General features: G+C 48.5%; 1 protein-coding gene across 2 annotated transcripts in view; it reads left to right on the top strand.

Annotated features, from left to right (window-relative positions):
- PCCB (propionyl-CoA carboxylase subunit beta) overlaps nucleotides 1-19,737 on the top strand; it is a 1,121,578-nt gene that overhangs the window by 150,758 nt on the left and 951,083 nt on the right. For both annotated transcript variants that reach the window (XM_069618020.1, XM_069618019.1), the window contains exon 2: nucleotides 12,556-12,675. In XM_069618020.1, the coding sequence (XP_069474121.1) occupies nucleotides 12,622-12,675 (54 nt within the window). In that variant the 5' untranslated portion in view covers nucleotides 12,556-12,621. The remainder of the gene's footprint in view (nucleotides 1-12,555; nucleotides 12,676-19,737) is intronic.

Below are 19,737 nucleotides of genomic sequence, written 5' to 3'. Positions count from 1 at the left end.
CTTCCAGGACCCTCAAAGCTCGGAGGTGAAACTACACACCCTAGATGTGCGTAGGGTGGTCCTCTACTATGTAAATAAAACCAGACGGCTAAGGAAAACAGATCAACTGTTTGTCTCCGTAGCTACAGGCAGAGAGGGGGATTGTGTCTCTAAAGGTGCCATCTCGAAGTGGATTATTAACTGTATCCAGCTGTGTTACTCACTCTCTGAAAGAACTCTGCCTTTCACGCCAAGGGCCCACTCTACTAGAGGCATTGGGGCCAGTCTGGCTTTCATTGCAAATGTACCCCTTGACACCATTTGCAAAGCAGCTACTTGGAGCTCTATTCACACTTTTACTCAACATTACTGCATTGACACCCATTCCAATGCAGATTCACAAGTGGGACAAGCGGTTCTAAGACACTTATTTGCTCATGACCCTTCTCACATCCCACCTCCTTCTTCAGGTACTGCTCGCTAATCTATGCACAGCATGTGATCTAAGCAGATTCCACAAGCCACAGAAGGGATACATTACTCACCGTAATTGTATTTCTGATGCTTGTATCTGCTTAGATTCACATGCAACCCACCCTTCCTCCCCTCTGAGAGAAGGCGCATGGTTGCTTGTAGTCTTACCTTTCTATCTATCTGCTTGAATTATCTGCACTCACGCTACTCCTCATGCTACCTCATGTCAGAAAAAATACAATCTGAGGATCCTAGACGCGTGAGGGATCTTGGGTACAGTGGATGTCACACTAGGGATAGTATTACTGGCACGCCCTGTGTCAACGCCCATTTTCGAGTTTCGAAAAACAAACTGTAATACTCCGCAGCTTCCACTAGATGTCGGCCTATGCACAGCATGTGAATCTAAGCAGATACAAGCATCAGAAATACGATTACGGTGAGTAATGTATCATATATATATATATATATATATATATATATATATATATATATATATATATATATATATATATAAAACAAGGGGAAAAGTAATTGCACTTCTCCACATAAGGACAGCACTCTTTGCGGTTAGGACGCCAGTATGGATCTCCAAGAAATAAATCAATTCGCCAAATGTTCTTATGCCATATCCAGTTTTATTCAAGGCATTAAACTCACAACGCGTTTCACAACGCTCCCGTTGCTTGCTCACATATACAATATGAGTTTGCAAACTGCTTTTAGGTACAGAAGGGCTCGATCTCTATGATTCCGCCCAACACATTTTGTCCTTCTATTTCAACTCTTGAAATACCCCATAAGCATTCTATGTTGAATGCTGACGGCCATTTTGAGATGTGTGAATTCCCATACATAGTGTATTAAAGCGAATACTTTTTTAGAGATATCACAATTATTTTATAGGGCCGGTCATTGTGTAGTAACAGGTTTTCATTTTCACAATGGTTAAAATATATTATTGCTGTAATGATTTAAAAATAAAACCTGCTCGTTGTACAATTACATATTATTCCCAATCACAGCCTGGAGTAACAATCAAATGCTGGCATCGTGTAATTCAACAATTGATTAACTAATAGCATACTGCCCGAAATGGAATTTCTATTTGTAAACTGTATCCGTGTGAAGAGCTGTATTTTCCTAATCACTACATATTTCGTAGGTTCAAGATTATAAAGTGCAAAGTGCTGTAAACATAACTCTCAGTCCATTTGTCTTTAAAAACCTAAAGTGCATAGTGCAAAAGTGCTCTGTTAGTATCTTGAACATTACCCTTCACACAATCAGTTGGCTTTTATAAATGATTTCTTAGGAATTCAAGTTGTTATTTGTGGCAGTTTTTTAAAGAAAACATTATGCTAAAGTGCTCAATGCTAAACACATGCGGTAGTATTTATGGCCAGTATTGAATATATAATGTAAAAACCAGGATTGGGACAATATTAACAGGGGTATATCGAAGGACAAGATGAATAAAATCAAACCTAAAAAGCTAAGCAATTCTCACTGTTCCATAAAAAGTCAACACACATATAAAATGTAGAAAAAGGTTAAAGTTAAAACGAGCTCAAATATCAAAATCAACAAAAAGTGTTTTCTTATGTTGCTGACTAAAGACATGATCAAGACTGAGGCATAGGAGAAGATTTATGTCCCAAGGAATGTGTACAATTCTTCATCCAGGTTATGTCCGCCTGGTTTCTTGGTTTGAAAGCCTAGGATAAATCGTGTCTCCATCTGGCGTAGTTCCAGCTCACGATTCCCTCCACGTGGATTGGGTTTTATGTGGTGAACTCCCAAAAATCTGAAATTGTCCAATTTGCTCTGGTGTTGATCTCTGAAGTGTACTGCCATTGGGTAGGAAGCATCTACATTTTTGATGGCCCGCATATGCTGTAATATTCTCAATTTCAGCTTGCCAATAGTGCTTCCCACATACCAAAGGTTGCATGAACAAAGCAGTACGTATACGACAAACTCTGTATTGCATGTTATTTTAGTTTTCACCTCAATATTATGACCTAATATTGGATGTGTATAGTTTGTTTTGTTCACCGCAAATTGGCACGCTTTGCACTTAGTGCATTTGGAGAACCCAGTGTTCTTGTTATTCAACCATGTGGATACAGCGTAAGTTTCTTTCTTCGGGGACATGAAGCTGTTGACCAGTGTGTCTTTAATGGAGATAGATTTTCTGTAGGTTATGTTGACTCTTTCTCTCATGAATGGAAATAAAGTTTCATCGGCTCTTAAGACATGCCAGTGTCTATGTAATATTTTCCTTATTGTTTTTGCATGTGAGCCATATGTGAGTATTAGTCTCACATCGTCAGGTTCTTGAGTCTTTTCAGATGTTCAATTGGTGGAGAGTAATGCTGTTCGATCTAGATTTCTCGCTTTGATATAAGCTCTTTCAATGATTGCCTTAGGGTACCTTTGTTTGGCAAAGTTCCGAGCTGTGATCTTGCATTCTCTATCGAAACAATCTAATTTGCTGCAATTACGACGGATCCTAACAAACTCACCGTATGGTATGCTCCATTTTAATGGAGTCGGGTGGTTGCTACTTGCAAATAAAGGCATGTCAGAACTTGTTGGTTTTCGATGAAGTTCAGTGCTGATCTCTTTGCAATCAGTTTTTACAAGTACATCTAGAAAGATTAGGGATTCTCGACTGTGGGTTTCCGTAAATCGGAGATTCAAATTGTTGACATTTAATATAGTCACAAAGTCAAGCCAATCCTTTTCTTTTCCATTCCATAAGATAAATAAGTCATCAATAAACCTTGGCCACAGGACTACTTGGTTAGTATACTTTGTATTGGCATCAGTCCAGACAACAATTTTTTTCCCACCATCCCATTGTCAGATTTGCGTATGACGGTGCAAAGCTTCTTCCCATCGCAGTTCCGCGAAGTTGGTTATAGTAAGTATATATATTACAAATGCCCCGCTGCACATTCCATCGAAAGAATTTTAAAAAATTGGATAGCGCACTCAGAAAGCTTCTGTGATGTGGTGGATGCTCACGCATTGCATTAAGTACCCTCCAGCGCTCCATATGGGAAGGGCGTATTGGACTCCCGCGCCTACAGTCCTATTACTGGGCTAGCCAAATGGCTGTGGTTAACGGCATAATACACAGAGATAGAACACTATCTCTGTGTAGTATGAATAGGAAGCATCGGGAGACAGGACAGACCTCAGATTGAACACTTCTATGGGACCACACGCCACTTAAACCCCCAGATCATGCTATCACACGTTTCCCTAATCTGGAAAGAAACACACAAATTCATAGGATGGGACAAAAGAATAACCCCTATACAACCACTATGGGACAATGGAAACCTGCCGGAGGTGAACAAACTTCTGAGATGACAAAGCTGGCACTGGCGACAGCTCGAGATACAGACAGTTGGTGATGTCGTTGTAGATGGCAAACTAATACCCTTTGAATCTCTAGAATCCAGCTTCCACCTCCCACCCACCAAACGCTACCACTACACACAGATGCAACACGCATTACGGGCCCACTCTACAGAACTGGATAACACGGCTGAGGTTACCCCTCTTGAACGGAATATAGTTCAGGCAAAAATTGAAACTAAAATCACATCCACTATGTACAACGTAATAACCTCCTTTGCCACTGCTGAATTAACCAGTCTAAAAGCCAAGTGGGGGAGGGATGTTGGGGCCATACAATCGGAGGATTGGGCGACGGTCCTCATGTACCCGAGGGAGGTGACCATTTCAGCCAGGCCCTGGTTCATATAGTTTAAAATCCTGCATAGGGTATACTACCCAAGAGTGGCGCTCTACCGATTGGGGGGGTGGGGGGACTCCCAACCCACACTGTCTACGTTGCAAGAGGGAAGAGGGCACCTTCTTTCATATACTGTGGGAGTCTGATTGCATCCAACAATACTGGCAGCAGTGTTGTGACAAACTCTCAAGAGTGTTAAGGAAGGAGATGCATAGGAACCCAAAACGGATGCTACTCAGGGTGGAGGAGGGTGAACTGTCCAGATACGAGAAACTGTTCTTCTCCAGCATGGGGTCTGGCATGGATTCACATGCTCATGAATATTCCCCGTCGTCAGGCTGGGAATCCTCGGTAAAGAAAAAACCAGTATCAGTTTCGTTTCTGATCTGTCTTTCGTAGTAATAACCAATCACTGGTCTCTGCGTCATACTGACCACAGCCAATGACTGCCCTCTACCTAAGCACCGCCTCTGGCAGCCATCTTCAGATTTTTACCGCACGTTCATGTGTTGGGATCCTCGTGCTATTGCTCTCGAGCGTTAGTGCTATTTTTTCGCGCTTTTTCACAAAAACTTCGATTCTTTCGGTCAAAAGAGCCTCAAGCTCCACCGATCCTACATCCGATCAACGGGGACCCGTGTCGGATTCATCTGTGCCCCTCAAGGGTGAAGATTTCGTCGAGCTACACTTCGGAGGACTCCAGAAGCTTCTCAGGCCCGGTCTCGGAGATGGCCCAGGAGAAGGGAAGCTCGACGCCCGGAAAGCTGTTCAGGGCCTGCCCTGGATGCCAGCTGCAGAACGTCTTCAAGGAGGACGAACACTCTTTCTGCCTTTACTGCCTTCATGGGGACAAGACGCACGTGGAGAAGGACTGTGCGTTTTGCGGCAACATGTCGGAACGGACCATGAAGGACCGCCATCAACGTCTCGCCAGCTGGCTGGAGGGTAAGAGCCCGTCTGGCGAGAAGAAGAAGAAATCTGAGCGGTCTTCTAAGACCTTTGAGGGCGCCCCGGCGACGGGGGCCCAACATAAGGCCAAGCACCGCGAGTCCGCTGGCACCGGGAGCGCCGAACGGTCGGGCTCTACGGGCGCCAGGCAGGGCGCACCCTCCCCGGCACCATCAACCACGAGCCAACGCTCTGGGTCGGGTAAGAGGAAGGCCGAGCACCCGGCGAAGCTCCTGGAGAGACCCCGGTCGAGCTCTAAGGCAGAGGAGGAGCGTGGCAGTGCCCCCTCCCTCAAGGATAAGGCGGTGAGCGCACCTAGGGTGGTGAAGGCCTTGATCCATTCGACCAAGCCCTCTATCGAAACGGTCGCGGCGGCCCTGGCCCAGCCTGTGGAGGCTGCACCAGTGGTGGCGGCCTCGGGGCCCAGAATCTCCCTGCCTCCTCGGAGGGAGTCTTCTTTCGTGCCCATCGATAGGACCCCCGTGAAACCCTCCGTGGGGAAGAAGGGGGGGCAGGGCGTCGTCGTAGATTCGGCCTCAACCTCAGAAGAGGAACTGATCGAGGTCTTAAGCCACGGCCTAGGCGTGGAACAAGACCAGCCCGTCGGAATGGGCCCCGACGCAGGTGACGACGACGACATCGTCGAGGATACCGACGGGGCCCCTGCTCGCCCGTCGGATTCCCCTCTGCCAGCGCCGCAAGACAACTCAGCGGCCATTTTGTTGGCTATACAGTCCTTATGCTCCGAGATAAGGACGAGACTACCGTTACCGACGGAGGAACCTCTCCCGTCGGGGGATCCAGAACCGGGACCTTCTGGTGTTCCCCCTACCAAGAAAAGAAGGATCCATCCACCGCCTCCTTTTCAACCGTCGCGCCCCGTCCAGCCCTCCTCCCCGTCCACCCGAGGGGATGATACGGGGACTGACACGGCAGCGACGGGTACGGACGACGAGGCATACGACGAGGATTTTCCGTCGTCGCCTCCCACCAGGGCTTCTCCGCCCGACGAGATTGGATCGTTCCACTCAATGATCGCCAGGGCATCCGAGCTTTTCCAACTCTGCCCTGAGGAGAAGAAAAAGGAAGGCTTCCTTTACCAACGGCGCGAGACCAAGAGGAAGACGGTCCTCGCAGTGCCTCTGTTGGACGACATTTGGGATGAGGGCCTTCCCCTCCTCAAGAACCCTTCCACGACGCCAGCGAAAAGAGACCGGTACGAGAAAAAGTACCGGGTCCCGGACTCGGCCCCCCTATGCCTCCGGGCGCAGCCTACCCCGGACTCCGTCGTCTCCGCGGCAGCCAGGAAGAAAGCGGGGGGGGGGTGCGGCCTCCACGTCGACTTCCCCGCCGGACGGCGAGGGAAAGAAATTGGATGCCATGGGACGCAGAGTCATCTCGTCGGCGGCGACGACGATTAAAGCGGCCAACGCCTTGGCTATCGTGGCCCGCTACGACAGGGAACTCTGGTACAAGATAGCTCCCCTGCTGGATTTTCTGCCGGACGACAAGAGGGCGGAGGCCCTTGAGATCCTGCAGGAAGGTGAGGTGGCCTCGGACCACGCCATCACCGTGGCGACGGACATCGCCGACACTGGGTTCCGCCAGATGGGCAACGGCGTTTGCCTTCGACGTCGCGGATGGCTCAAGGCTACGGACTTTCGGCAGGACGTCCAGACCAGGGTCCTGGACATGCCCTTCGACGGGAACAACCTGTTTGGGAAGACAGTGGACGATTCCCTTCAGGCCATCAAGGCGGATACTGAGACGGCCCGGGCCCTTGGAGTACTGCAGCAACGGCGGACGCCCTTTCGGAGCGGCGGAGGCAAGGGCGCCTCCAAAGGTTCCGGCGGCGGTTTCGCTTCCTACCGTCAAGCGGCCCGCTCGTCGTCGCAAGAGGCCTACAGAGGACGAGGCAAGTCTGGCGGACCCCGCCGTCGTCGCCAAGGAGGCCAAGGCGGCAAGGCCGCGTCCAAGCAGGATTGAACCGGCCGTGGGGTCGGGCCCCCACCGAAGCACCCCGGTGGGAGGCCGGCTGGCGGGCTTCGTCAGCGTGTGGGAGTCCATCTCCACCGACCGTTGGGTGCAGGAAAGAACTTCACGTCCCTCAACTTCTCCTGGAGGTAAAGGCGATGCTCAGAAAGGGCGCCATCGAACTCGTCCCAAAGAGGCTTCGGGGCTCCGGAGTCTACTCGCGTTACTTCCTCGTGAAGAAGAAGACGGGAGGATGGCGCCCCATCCTGGACCTGCGACGCCTGAACAAGTTCATCAAGGCGCAGAAGTTCCGGATGGTCACCCTCCAGCACGTCCTGGGTCAGCTGGAGGAAGGAGACTTCCTATCGTCGTTGGATTTGGAGGATGCCTACTTCCACATTCCCATCCTAAAGGGGCACCGAAAATTCCTCAGATTCGTGGTCCAAGGGCGTCATTACCAGTTCAAAGCCCTTCCCTTCGGACTGCGGTCGGCACCCAGGGTTTTCACCAAGTGCCTCGCACCGGTGGCGGCGCAGCTGCGCCGCGAGGGGATTCACGTCTACCCCTACCTGGACGACTGGCTCATCCGCGCCAAGACGAGGGAGCTCGCCGTGGTCCACACGGCAAGGACCGTCCAACTCCTCACGGACCTGGGATTCTCCGTGAACTACGCCAAATCCCACCTGGTGCCCGCGCAAGTCGCACTGTTTCTGGGAGCGAGGCTCGACACAGTGTCCCTTCTGGCCTCCCCGTCGGAGGAGAGGACCAGGACCATCTTGGGCAAGGTGCAACGGATGTTGGTGGCCGACGCGGCCAAGGTGAGGTCCATCAAGTCCCTCCTCGGGATGATGTCTTCCTGCATCTACCTCATTCCCATGTGCAGGCTCCGGATGCGCCCGTTGCAAGAGTTCCTGGATGCGCGCTGGATCCAGACGACGGGCAGCTTCGAGGAAAGGATCAAGCTCGACGAGAGTTTCCGACGAGCGATACGGTGGTGGGGCACCCGCGCGCATCTGACGGCGGGCATGGACTTCCAGACCCCAGCCCACCAGGTGACTGTGACCACGGATGCCTCCCTAGAAGGGTGGGGAGCGCACACCGAAAATCTGCACGCAAGGGGACTCTGGCTCCCGACGGAGAAGTCCCTGCATATCAACGTCCTGGAGCTCCGTGCAGTGTTTTGGGCCCTCAGGTCCTTCCTTCTGTCCCTCAAGGGCAAGGTGGTGAGGATCTTCACCGACAACACCACCACCATGTTTTACATCAGGAAACAGGGCGGAACCAGGTCCCCAGCGCTGTCCAAGGAGGCTCAGGACCTGTGGCATTGGGCCGTCGCCCAAGGGATTCTTCTGGTGCCGTTTCATCTGGCAGGGATAAAAAACACCATCGCCGACTCACTCAGCAGGGAGCTGCGCTCGTGCCACGAGTGGGAACTACGGCAGGATCTGGTGGATCGCCTCTTCCGACGGTGGGGCACACCCCAGATCGACCTGTTCGCGACGGCGACGAACACCAAGTGCCGGAGGTTCGCCAGCAGGTTTCCCCAGACGAGGAGCATGGGCGATGCTTTCTCGTTCCCCTGGGAGGGCCTGTTCCTCTACGCGTTCCCTCCCTTGCCTCTGCTAATCCGGCTCGTCAACCAGCTCAAGAGGTCACGGTGCAGGATGATCCTCGTCGCACCTGCGTGGCCGAGGCAGATATGGTTCCCGGACCTTCTGGACTTGTCGGCGTCCCCGCCAATCAAGCTGCCGGCGGACGCGGATCTACTCTCCAGGGAAGGAGGCGCCATCCTCCACCACGACCCGAAGTCGCTGAACTTGCAGGCCTGGCTCCTGCAGCGCTAGAGTTTGGAGGATACGACATACCGGCCGATTGCAGAGAGGTTCTTGCAAAGGCCAGGGCGTCCTCGACTCTTAAATGCTACGGACACAAATGGAAGAGGTTCTCTGTCTGGTGCCACGCACAGAAGATTAACCCTCTACGGATTACGGCTCCCCAAGTGCTGCCGTACCTGCTGACGCTGGCCAAAGCTGGTCTGGCACACGCGTCCATCAAGATTCATCTTGCTGCGATCTCCCGATACACCAGAACCACGGGCCGGACGTCCTTGTGGTCTCATCGTCTGGTGAGGGAGTTCATGAAGGGACTGTTCAGATCGTTCCCGCCGGTGAAGGCTCCGGCCCCGGCGTGGGAGCTCAACGTGGTGCTGACCAGACTCATGGGACCTCCGTTCGAGCCTCTGCACTCGGCCCCGTTGAAGTTTCTATCGTGGAAAACAGCTTTTCTCGTGGCCATCACCTCCGCACGACGAGTGGGAGAGATCCAGGCCCTTTCCTGCAAGGCCCCGTACTTGACTTTCCACGACACGAGGGTAGTGCTCAGGACGCACCCCTCCTTCATGCCCAAGGTGCCGTCGGACTTTCATCTCAACGAACCCTTGGTGTTACCTGTGTTCTTCCCGTCGCCTTCGTCGCCGGCTGAGAGGACTTTGCACTCGCTGGATGTAGCTAGAGCGCTGAAGTTCTACGTGGACCGCACGAAAGGTTTTCGGAAGACGTCACAACTCTTTGTGAACTTTGGACCTGTCAATCAGGGGAAGGCTCTCTCGAAGGCTTCCATCTCCAGATGGCTCTCCGGCTGTATCATGTACTGTCACCGGTTGGCAAGCCGACCGCTGCCTGGCCGTCCGAGGGCCCATTCCACCAGAGCGATCGCAGCTACCACGGCGTTCCTATCTGGTGTGCCCCTGCTGGACATATGCAGGGCTGCTACGTGGAGGTCGACGCACACCTTCACGAAATTCTACTGCGTCGACCGGGATTCCAGGGAGGAGTCCAGGGTCGGCCAAGCAGTGCTGCGCAACCTGTTCGCCTGAGGTGAGCCTGGTGAGGAGGTAAGATGCTTAATGTTGAGTTGATGTGATGCTTAATGTTGAGCCTTTGCCACCTCCCGTGGTTGTGCATGTGTGTACTGCTATGTATTCTTTATTCATGAGCATGTGAATCCATGCCAGACCCCATGCTGGAGAAGGAACAAGTTACTTACCTGTAACTGTTGTTCTCCAGCATGGGTCTGGCATGGATTCACATGCGAACCCTCCCGCCTACCCCTCTGCGGCTCTTCACTTGGTCATACTGCCACTTCACGTGCTTCCAAATCTGAAGATGGCTGCCAGAGGCGGTGCTTAGGTAGAGGGCAGTCATTGGCTGTGGTCAGTATGACGCAGAGACCAGTGATTGGTTATTACTACGAAAGACAGATCAGAAACGAAACTGATACTGTTTTTTTCTTTACAGAGGATTCCCAGCCTGACGACGGGGAATATTCATGAGCATGTGAATCCATGCCAGACCCATGCTGGAGAACAACAGTTACAGGTAAGTAACTTGTTCCTTATCGTCAACTACAGCACTAATTAAGAGGAACATTGCGAAACTGTGGGGCGCTGAAACAACACCACAATATGAACAATGGATCACTGACATGAACATCTGTATCGCAATGGAATGGAGTGTGTACACAGCTAGGGGATGCCCGAGAAAAGCGGATGAGATCTGGAATAGATAGGAAGAAGCGCAGCAACTAGCTCAATTTATGCAAACTGAGAGTGAACATCTGGTGCACAAACGAATATGAGACAAACCTGTTGAGGGAGACATAATGGACGACTCTAGACCCAAACTTCTTTTGTATGAGTAAATGTTATCTGAATGGGCCTCTGTGGCAAATGTTATTTTGCTGTAATGTTCATATTAAAATGACAAAATAATAAAAATGTTATTAAAAAAAAAAGTATGGTTATGTATGGTGAATTGTTGTTTACTGGTGTTACTTAATTGTACCATTCCTATGTATATATAAATTGGCATATCGTATCATGTATATTTTATTTATATTTATTTCCATTCGATGTATAATAACTTTTGATTTATTGCTGTTTTTATTCACTACTGAAAATAACGACCTGTTCGGACACTGTATGTACATGATAGCTGACTTCCAGCATTACACCTGTAGTCCCTTGTAGAGATGTTAACTAAGATACTGAAAAATGAAGGTCTTACCAAGAATGACAATTTTCACCGCAGTCGGCTGATGACTATCAACATTGACGAGAATAGTATTCAACCAATCCACAATTTGCTTTGGTTTAATCTGTAAACTTGTACAGCAGGTAGATAGCCCAAGTTACATCTCGCTCTGTAAAATGGCCGACAGCATTGACATCGATGACAACCACGCTATACGGCTGCATTGCACTGATGGACGCGCACAGTAGATAAAGCTTCCCTAGCAACGATAAGTTTACTTTAACAGTCTTCACTGAGGTCGCTCATATCGGAGCGTTGCGGCGAGGAGTACTTACTCGAGACGAGCAGACGAGCACACGTGACGGTAGTGGCTAGGCAACTGTCCAGTTACACTTGACACTTGACAAAGACAGAGTTTACTTTCCCTCCTCTGATTATCAACATTATCTTGCAGAGTAGAGATCCAGACGGCATTTCCGGTCCAAAACGGATAATACTCACTACGAGTCTCGCAGGTCAGATTATGTCAGGAACAGCACGACAGGGTGTATTGGGATGTACCTGATTGCATCCAATCATTTTGGATTACTGCACCCTTATTAAAGGAAACTCACTAGCCACTAATAAATAGTACCACAATGGACTATATCTCTATGACACCAGAGGGTCCCTCCAGTCCTGGCAAGCATGCGAATAGACTGCACAATTCTAAGGATAGAGCCAAACTAACATATATGGAGTGATCGTGTATTGGTATTGAACAATTGTAATCAAAATATTCGGGTCTGGCTTATGTTCTATTTATCTTTTCTTTGTGTTTTCTACACGTTATCTATTCACATAAATTTTCTTGTATGTCTTGTGGACCAATGCGCATTATCATACAGTGTTTGTATTACAAACATATTTAATACTGTAGATAGTCAATTATGACTTGCATAATGCCGGCTTGCATTTACTCTCAATGTGAATGCATTTGGTGCGGATTGCTCTTTGTCTCTATGTGGGTTATTGCAATTTCAACATAACTTGTTATATCGACTGTTGCTTGATGTGTATGATGAAGATGAACTGTATATGCCCTGAGGAAGGACTATTACTAGTCCGAAATGCATCAGCGATTGGTGCATCTACATTTAATTCTTAATTAATAACATCTAAGCCATTTTGTTGGCAAACAAAATTGTGAAGCAGACTGATTTGCATGGAATTTTAAACTCTCAAATTAAGATATGGCAGAATGAACACATGATACTAAACCACATAGTGTAGGTTGGGGTGTGCAGTCCACACCGAGGGCTAGAGAGCATTGGTCCTTTTTTCAATACATAGCAAATCGTCACACTATTTACCTTTTTTTCCTTCTGTTTTTTTCAGGGGAAACTGACAGCACGAGAGCGTGTTCTGCTTCTCCTCGACCCTGGCAGCTTTGTGGAATATGACATGTTTGTGGAACACAGATGTGCGGATTTCGGTATGCAGGCTGAGAATAACAAGGTATAGTTAATTGGCTCTAGAAGGTCTTATTCTTCTGACACGGCGCATAGGTAATCAGTTGAAAATTAAAATTATTCCAAGATAAATGAAACAGTTTAAAATCTATATCCATTTCTCAACATGTTTGTTAGTAGACATTAACAGTATTGCTGCCTTTGTGTATTTTGTTCTTCTTTCTTTTGGCAACCTTTGTCACAGCGTGATCATAGCATCTTGATCTACTGGCAGCATGGAATTGGGTGTCCATAATCCCACAGGTTTGTGTCACTGTTGGCCTCAAGAACACACCAACTCTCGAGGACTTTCAAGGGTTATTGTCAAATGTTTTAATAGGATTTCTCCTATCTCATTTCCATCCACCCTTTCCTTGACCTGCCTAAATTCCAGGTTTTTCACTAGAGTTTGTAACCTCTACCACCCAGGCTCTAGCTAGCTACTGCTGAGGAGCTCAAGGCAAATAACTTACCTCTCTTGCTTCCACTGGGAATCTTCTTGGTGGATCCTTACCTTGAGGCCCCACATGAATGAAATAGGGAAGTGGTGCCTTCCAACCACCCAGGTTTAATGAATACTTTATCCATTGTCCTCTTGTATTTCTTGCCCTGATATTCTTTCTTTCCTTTTAATCTCACTTCCCTTCCACCCACTCTCCACTTTCTCCCCCTCTTTGATGTTCTTCAGTGTACTGCTACTCTGCCTCACTCTCTACTCCGTCTACTCTACACTCTTCTCTCACTCCTGTAAGGAAAGGCTCGGTATCATCAATGAAGACTGACACAAATGACACACCGGTCAAGCTTGTTTATTGAATTTGAAAGGGTTGGTTAAACGCCTATCTAAATCTATATCTAAGAATTGGAGCCAGCAACAACCATCAAATAATAACGCAGTCCTAGTAGAGTCCGTCAAAATAAAAGGCCCTATGCTAATAAACCTATTGCCAATCCTTGCTTCTAAATAAAAAACGGTGTGGCTCAGTAGTGTGTGCAAAAAAAGGAAAAGTTTTCAAAAAACAATATGCCAGGACAGTTCAGCAGTTGGCCCCCTTCCCCACGCTTTCAGCACGGGACAAGGCAGCACGCTCGAGCCTCATGCACACTTGGCTTTCTCGGCACGAGCACACAGTTCCATGGTTCAACTGGTCTCGCACCACTCTGGCAAAGTCTTTAAGAAACAAAAAGTATTCTAAAAAGAAACGTCTCTTGTCAAAACGCAGACTTTCTCCGCCTTGAAACAAAGTTCACTTTTCTTGTTAAATGCAGACTTGTCTTTGTCGGAATACAGGCTTCCTCCACCTTGAAACAGAAGTTCACTTTACTTGTCAAAACGCACAGTATTACCTTCTTTTCCAGTGACTGCTGGTACTTGTCGTTCCTTTTGTTACACGTAGAGTTCAATATCTCTGTATCCGGACCTTCTGTGCCATGTTTCTTTGCCATTCAAAGTCTCTTACTGCAGAGGGTCTGATGTAGCAAACTAAACACAAAAGTTCCTTTCCTTTGCCACGATTCTCACATTCACAAGTTCACGATTGGGCTCCCTCCTTCGGGCTCGTACCACGGGTCCCCCTCATCCGGGCTTAAACTCTTTTCTACAATGTTCACAATTCACAACTTCATCCGGGCTCAGTCCATGGATCCCCTTAGTACGGGCTCAGATCCCTTTTGAGACCAGAATCGAAGTCTCTCTGTGTGCAAGATTTTGCTTGACCAGTCACAGGACCACTTCGATTTACAATTCTTTGCAAATCTTTAACGTTCACTTCTCAGCTGGATACCTTGTAGAGACCTTTAATTCGAGACACCCGCGGTGCCGGACCACTCTGTCTCACAGCTTTGCTCTTTTGGACTACAAGTCCCATAATGCTCATTTGAGGTTTTGCTTCCAGTTCACGAGTTAGTCACTTTTGGGATTTACACAAAGTTCTTGACACAACAGGTTACTCGCCTTAGCTTACCTCGAGTCGCAGGGTCTGCATCTTTTACTCTGTGATGAGGTGCTAGCAGGTCCTCAATGGGGATTCACTGGAGGTCAGGGTCCCAGCACCTGCCCCTCAACTAACTGGGCTTCTGGAACTCACCCAGGGAGCAAGCACTGATTTAAACACTACCATAAAAGTGTAGCTAGAGTTTTGGTTCCCTGGGTCACGGCTCCCATGCCACACTGTAGCCCCCTTTGTACTTGCAGGCTTCTGTGTCTTGGCAGTCCACCCTTCTGGCTTCCCAAGGTTCTCCCAGCTGCTGCCTTCTCCTTCTGGTCTTCACAGTTCCTTCAGCATCCCCAGCTCGCTCTAAATGCTGTTTCTGGCTGCTGCTTTTATACTCCCAGCTAGAGTTAATTGGAGTCAGGTGTGAGTAGTCCCTCCTTGCATGACTCTGCCTGAACTCATTTTTGGGTTTTTACTTTGTACAGGGGGTAGTCCTGTCCTCAAACGTTTACACTACAGTTGTTGCAGTGATAATTCAAACAGACCTCCATATTAGTTCTAATACATCAAAACAAGTATGCATTATTGGAAGAAGGTTCTGATCCAGATACTGGAGAAACACTACGGTGTCCTTTATTAATTAGGCCACACATGTAGGAATTGAAAATTGAAAATAAACCATATCACCAATGAAGCAAGTTGTGTTAGAAAGGTAACATATAGTTCAAATGTTTAGTGCACATTGAATAAAGTTACATGTTCATTGGTGACAGGTGGGCACTGACTCTAGCCTTTTTAAGGCAACACAAAACAAAATTCTAAAGTGCCATTTTGAAATGCACTAGAAGTTCAAAAAGGTACAATTACAAATGCATTCGGTGTGCTACCAGCACACCTGTACAATAGTGCAGAGTTGTTTTACCTGTGTAAAGTTTTGCAAAATATGACATCATATTTTCCAAACAATGTATTACAACAGTATAAACAGTCATCTGCGCAAAACAAAGCTAATCGCTAAATGATCAAGAAACCTAAAAATAGGGTCTGCTATATGCGACGTCAACATGAAGGTAGTGATGGTAATTAGGGTCATCGTTCATAAGGTTCCAGTAAGAACATGATGACACTGGAGGTTTCGGCTGTCAAGGTGTTGCAGCCTTCTTCTGGGGCCGGTAGAGCAGGTCTCCCTATGGATAAAAAAAACAATATGAATACATACTGTTACATGGTCCAGGAAGTGGATCATTCCTAAAATCTAAAGAATAAGAGCCTGTGAGAGGCTGTTCTAAGGGGTGACCCTCAGGTCCCAAGCACTGACCTTGCACGTTGGTGAGGGGATTCAAAACTGGTATGTATTGAACCCAAATGCCGGTGATGGATATCCAGGCTTCTGTGAGGTGTGGATGGGTCACTGTGGGGTGATCTGTGAGTACAGAAGACGAGCGGGTTATGGGTCAGCTGTGTCATAAACAAATAATTGCAGCTCTGTAGTGCAGTGGGAGCAGAGAGGGTACCTTGAGGCTGAGGAGAAGCAGTATGTAGTTCTGCGGTGCCTCCGGTGTAGAAGTTCTTTCAAGGAGGCACAAGCCAGTACCAGCCAGTAGGTCTGGAAACTGGGAGTCTGTGTAGGAGATATGGAGAAGGGATGCGAAAAGACAGAAAAAGTCTATCAGTAGATGCCGTGGATATACTGGAAATAATGAGCGTGGTGCAGGGAAGGCCTAGCTACGGTGGGAACACACCTGTTACTAGATGCAAGCCACGCACGCTGGATACGTGCTGCTTGGAAACTCGCATTCGTCTGAAAGCGAGCTGTGTATGAAAATACTTGTACACATGCGCAAAGGATTAGGGTGTGGACATCGCGCATGCGTTCGGACGTCTGGGCAGGGTTGCCATGGCGTTGAGGACGTGAGTGGGTGCGTGACAGGGAGGAGCATGGCTAAGTCTGCTCGTAAAATGCCTCGGGCTGAAACTACGAGCAAGTAAACGCTGCTGCATGTACACGGCCAGCATGTATATGTGTGCTGGCCCGTGTGGATGCAGGGTGGCCTTAGATGCAGGGAAAAAGGAAGAAGTAAGCCCCGGACATGGTGTATAATGTTAGTGCACCGTGAATACTGTACAGTGGTGTAAGACTGTCCAGAGTATTGGAGGTGATCCAAAAGGCATGTTGGAAGGCGCAGAGACACAAAGAAGTGTAGAAACAAGCACACACTTTCCGGCCATGAGGGTGGCAGGGGGGGGGAGGAAAGTACAGGGGGAAGTACTGGATGTAATTGGACAGGAGGGTGGGGATGGGTTTACAGATATTCAAAGGGTGTGAGCTTATTCAGACCTTTGGTGGTGGTCTGTAGTTTGAATATCCACCACGCCTCTTTAAAAGGTGAGGTTTGAAAAGTCTGTCACCTTGTCGACTACCCACCACTTGAAGGAGTCACAACTGTGTTGAAGTTCAAGGAAATGTGAGACAAGGGGTGCATTATGTGTTTTGCATCTAATCCTTGACTTATGTTCCCCTATCCTTTTGTGTACTGGTCTTGAGGTTTGCCCTATGTATCTAAGCTGACATGGGCATTCGATGAGATATGACATTCAGTGTTTTGCAGTTGGAAACATTCTGAATTTCCCATTCTTTGTCATCTATGGGGAAGGATCTCATTTTCCTGGTCTGATTGCAAACTGCACAGCTGCTGCATATTCCAAAGAGGGGATCTGGAGTCCTTGCGTTTGGTTCTGGCATGCGCAAGGAGATCTTTTAGATTTTTGGATCTCTTAAGGGCCATCCAGGGTAGTGGTTCTTCAGGCAGACTCAGCTGGACGATAGGCCAGAATTTTTTGATGATCCCTTTGAGTTTAGATATATTAGCGTTGAAAGTTGAGACGCATGACATGGAATTTTCAGTGTTTTGGTTAGGAGATTTGGGGATAAGTAATACTTCTCTCGGGGTATAGAGGACTCTTTTCTTCGTGTCCCCGAGTAGTTTTTTGGGATATTCTCTGTCTTCAAGTTTATGCTGTAATTCTCATTTTCGGGACAACATGGAGACTGCCCACAGGAATCCATTGCCCATTGGTTCCTATTGGTAATCTTCATGACTCCCATCTGCCTCCTCTTCGTCCCAGTAGTTGGACTTCTAGAAAGGAAGTAGGGATTGTGGGAGTTGTTGGTTTTTCTGGAGATCATGGAAAATCCATGTAGGGTTTTGTCAGGATGAAGCGGGTAAATGTATTGTGGTGGGTGAATGGATTTTCTATTGGGTTCTTGTGACTTCATGGATGGTTTTAATTTACGTGGTTGTTTTCTCCTTTTTTTTTTACAGAAAGGTACTGGGGTATCGTGAGACTCTGCTGACAATATCCCAGGACAACTGAGGGGGTGTCGGGTAGGGGTGTATTGGAACGGGAGGAATACCATGTCTCGCTCGAGGGCATGACTCCCATAGTCCCCAAGGACCCCCTTCCCAGGCGATCTTCCCTCCCTAGTCTACCCCCAGGGTTCGGATCCAAGAGTGATGGCCCTCCTCTGGCCACCTGAACTAAGGATCCCCGGGAATAGCCTGGGAGAAATGCCTCTGGTTTCTCACTCCACTCTCTTCCCACTACATTCTCTTCCCTCTACTCTCCGACACTAGTCTATACTACACTCGCCTCCTGCTCTACACTGCACCCGTCCTTCTCTCAGTCACTCTTTCATTTACTCCCCATGCCCTTAACTAGAGTCACTCTCTTCACTCACCATACACGCACTCACACCCAAGTGCCACTTTCTCATAGCAACCAATATCTCGCCTTACCTAGGCTCACTGTCATGAACCATCGAACTCGCCCCTTCTGGGCCTCCTAGTCCCTGACACGTCAGGGTTTACACTCCATAATACTACCAACATGGCTGCAAGTTCAGAACGCTGCTCACCAGTCTTCACGTTCTACGCAGCGTGCTCTATAAAGAAGCCACACCGCTGCGGCCCCGCGCGTCTTAACGCTGCTGTTAGCTGTGACCGGACGTGTGCTCTGTACTCTTCCTTGTGCTATTCTGTTGTTTCCCGGTTCCTGGAACCCCTTCTTCCAATCTACCTTCCCTCCTTCTTATCCAGCCTTTCCCGGATTCCCTGCACCGCCTCTGCGTGCTCCTTCTCCTTTTCCTGATCTTCCTGGAGTTTTCCTTGATCCCGGACATCGAAGCTGAACGAACACTGGAAGCCGAAGACGGCAGAGCGGGCTTGTATAAGACCCGAACCATATGAAAGAAGACTCCTCCTAAAGAAGTCTATTAGGCAACGTAAACAGGTGAGAAAGGGGGAAACCTGTGACACTCACTGGTAGTCTCTTCCATGCTGTGCTCCACCATCCTTACTCTGCGTGGTCTCTCAGTCCGCCTTCTTCTCATTTGACCTCACTAGATCAACCCACACTTCTCTTTTCGCTATGTCTCCTTTTATTTTCCTCCTCCCCTCGCGATTGGTTCTGATGGCCACCTTGTTCCCCAAGCCAATCCGTCTTGTGCTTTTGCTGTGGTCGGGTCATACAGTTGCACATGCAATCCTCTAAAGTGCCTATTAAACCCTGCCCCTTCTCAAAAGCGGGCACGCCAGAGTTTTGTAATCTTATCTTTTCAGAGTTTCTGTAATCAGGTGATCTTATCCGTCTAGTTCACTGGTCTCCAGTGTGTCTTGCTCTGCCAGCTCGGGACTAGCTGCTCACAGTTGGGTTGTGCATTCCCTATTACATAACACAGACTCGTGGGCTCGCAGTCCAGAATTGAAAGAAAGACAACACTGGCACATGCAGAGGGGACAGGCTGGGACCCTCCCAACTCCCCCGCCCACTCTCTGGGGAAGGACTGCCTCGACAGACTGATAGGCATCCTGCCTCAGGTTGAGAGAGGTCCCCATCCCTCCTTGACTGGATCAGGTCCCTTTTCCTGTCATGTTTGTATTAGATTCGATTAGATTGCTAATAAAACCTAGACTGCCCTGCACCTCTGAAAAATGTCCCAGGTACCTTTTGGTGCATATTCGAGGATAGCCATCCTGTTCAATGTCTACATTGAACTTTTGGCACAGCTCACCGATTATTATATGTTTGCACATCTGCATAAAAGCAGCTGCCTTTCTGATCCTTAAGTTTGGGGA

Source organism: Ambystoma mexicanum, chromosome 10 (genome assembly GCF_040938575.1).
Source record: "Ambystoma mexicanum isolate Mex_15411 chromosome 10, UKY_AmexF1_1, whole genome shotgun sequence".
NCBI classification, from domain to species: Eukaryota; Metazoa; Chordata; class Amphibia; order Caudata; family Ambystomatidae; genus Ambystoma; species Ambystoma mexicanum.
The sequence above is the reverse complement of the archived record's forward strand: the minus strand, read 5'-3'. Positions and strand labels throughout refer to the sequence as shown.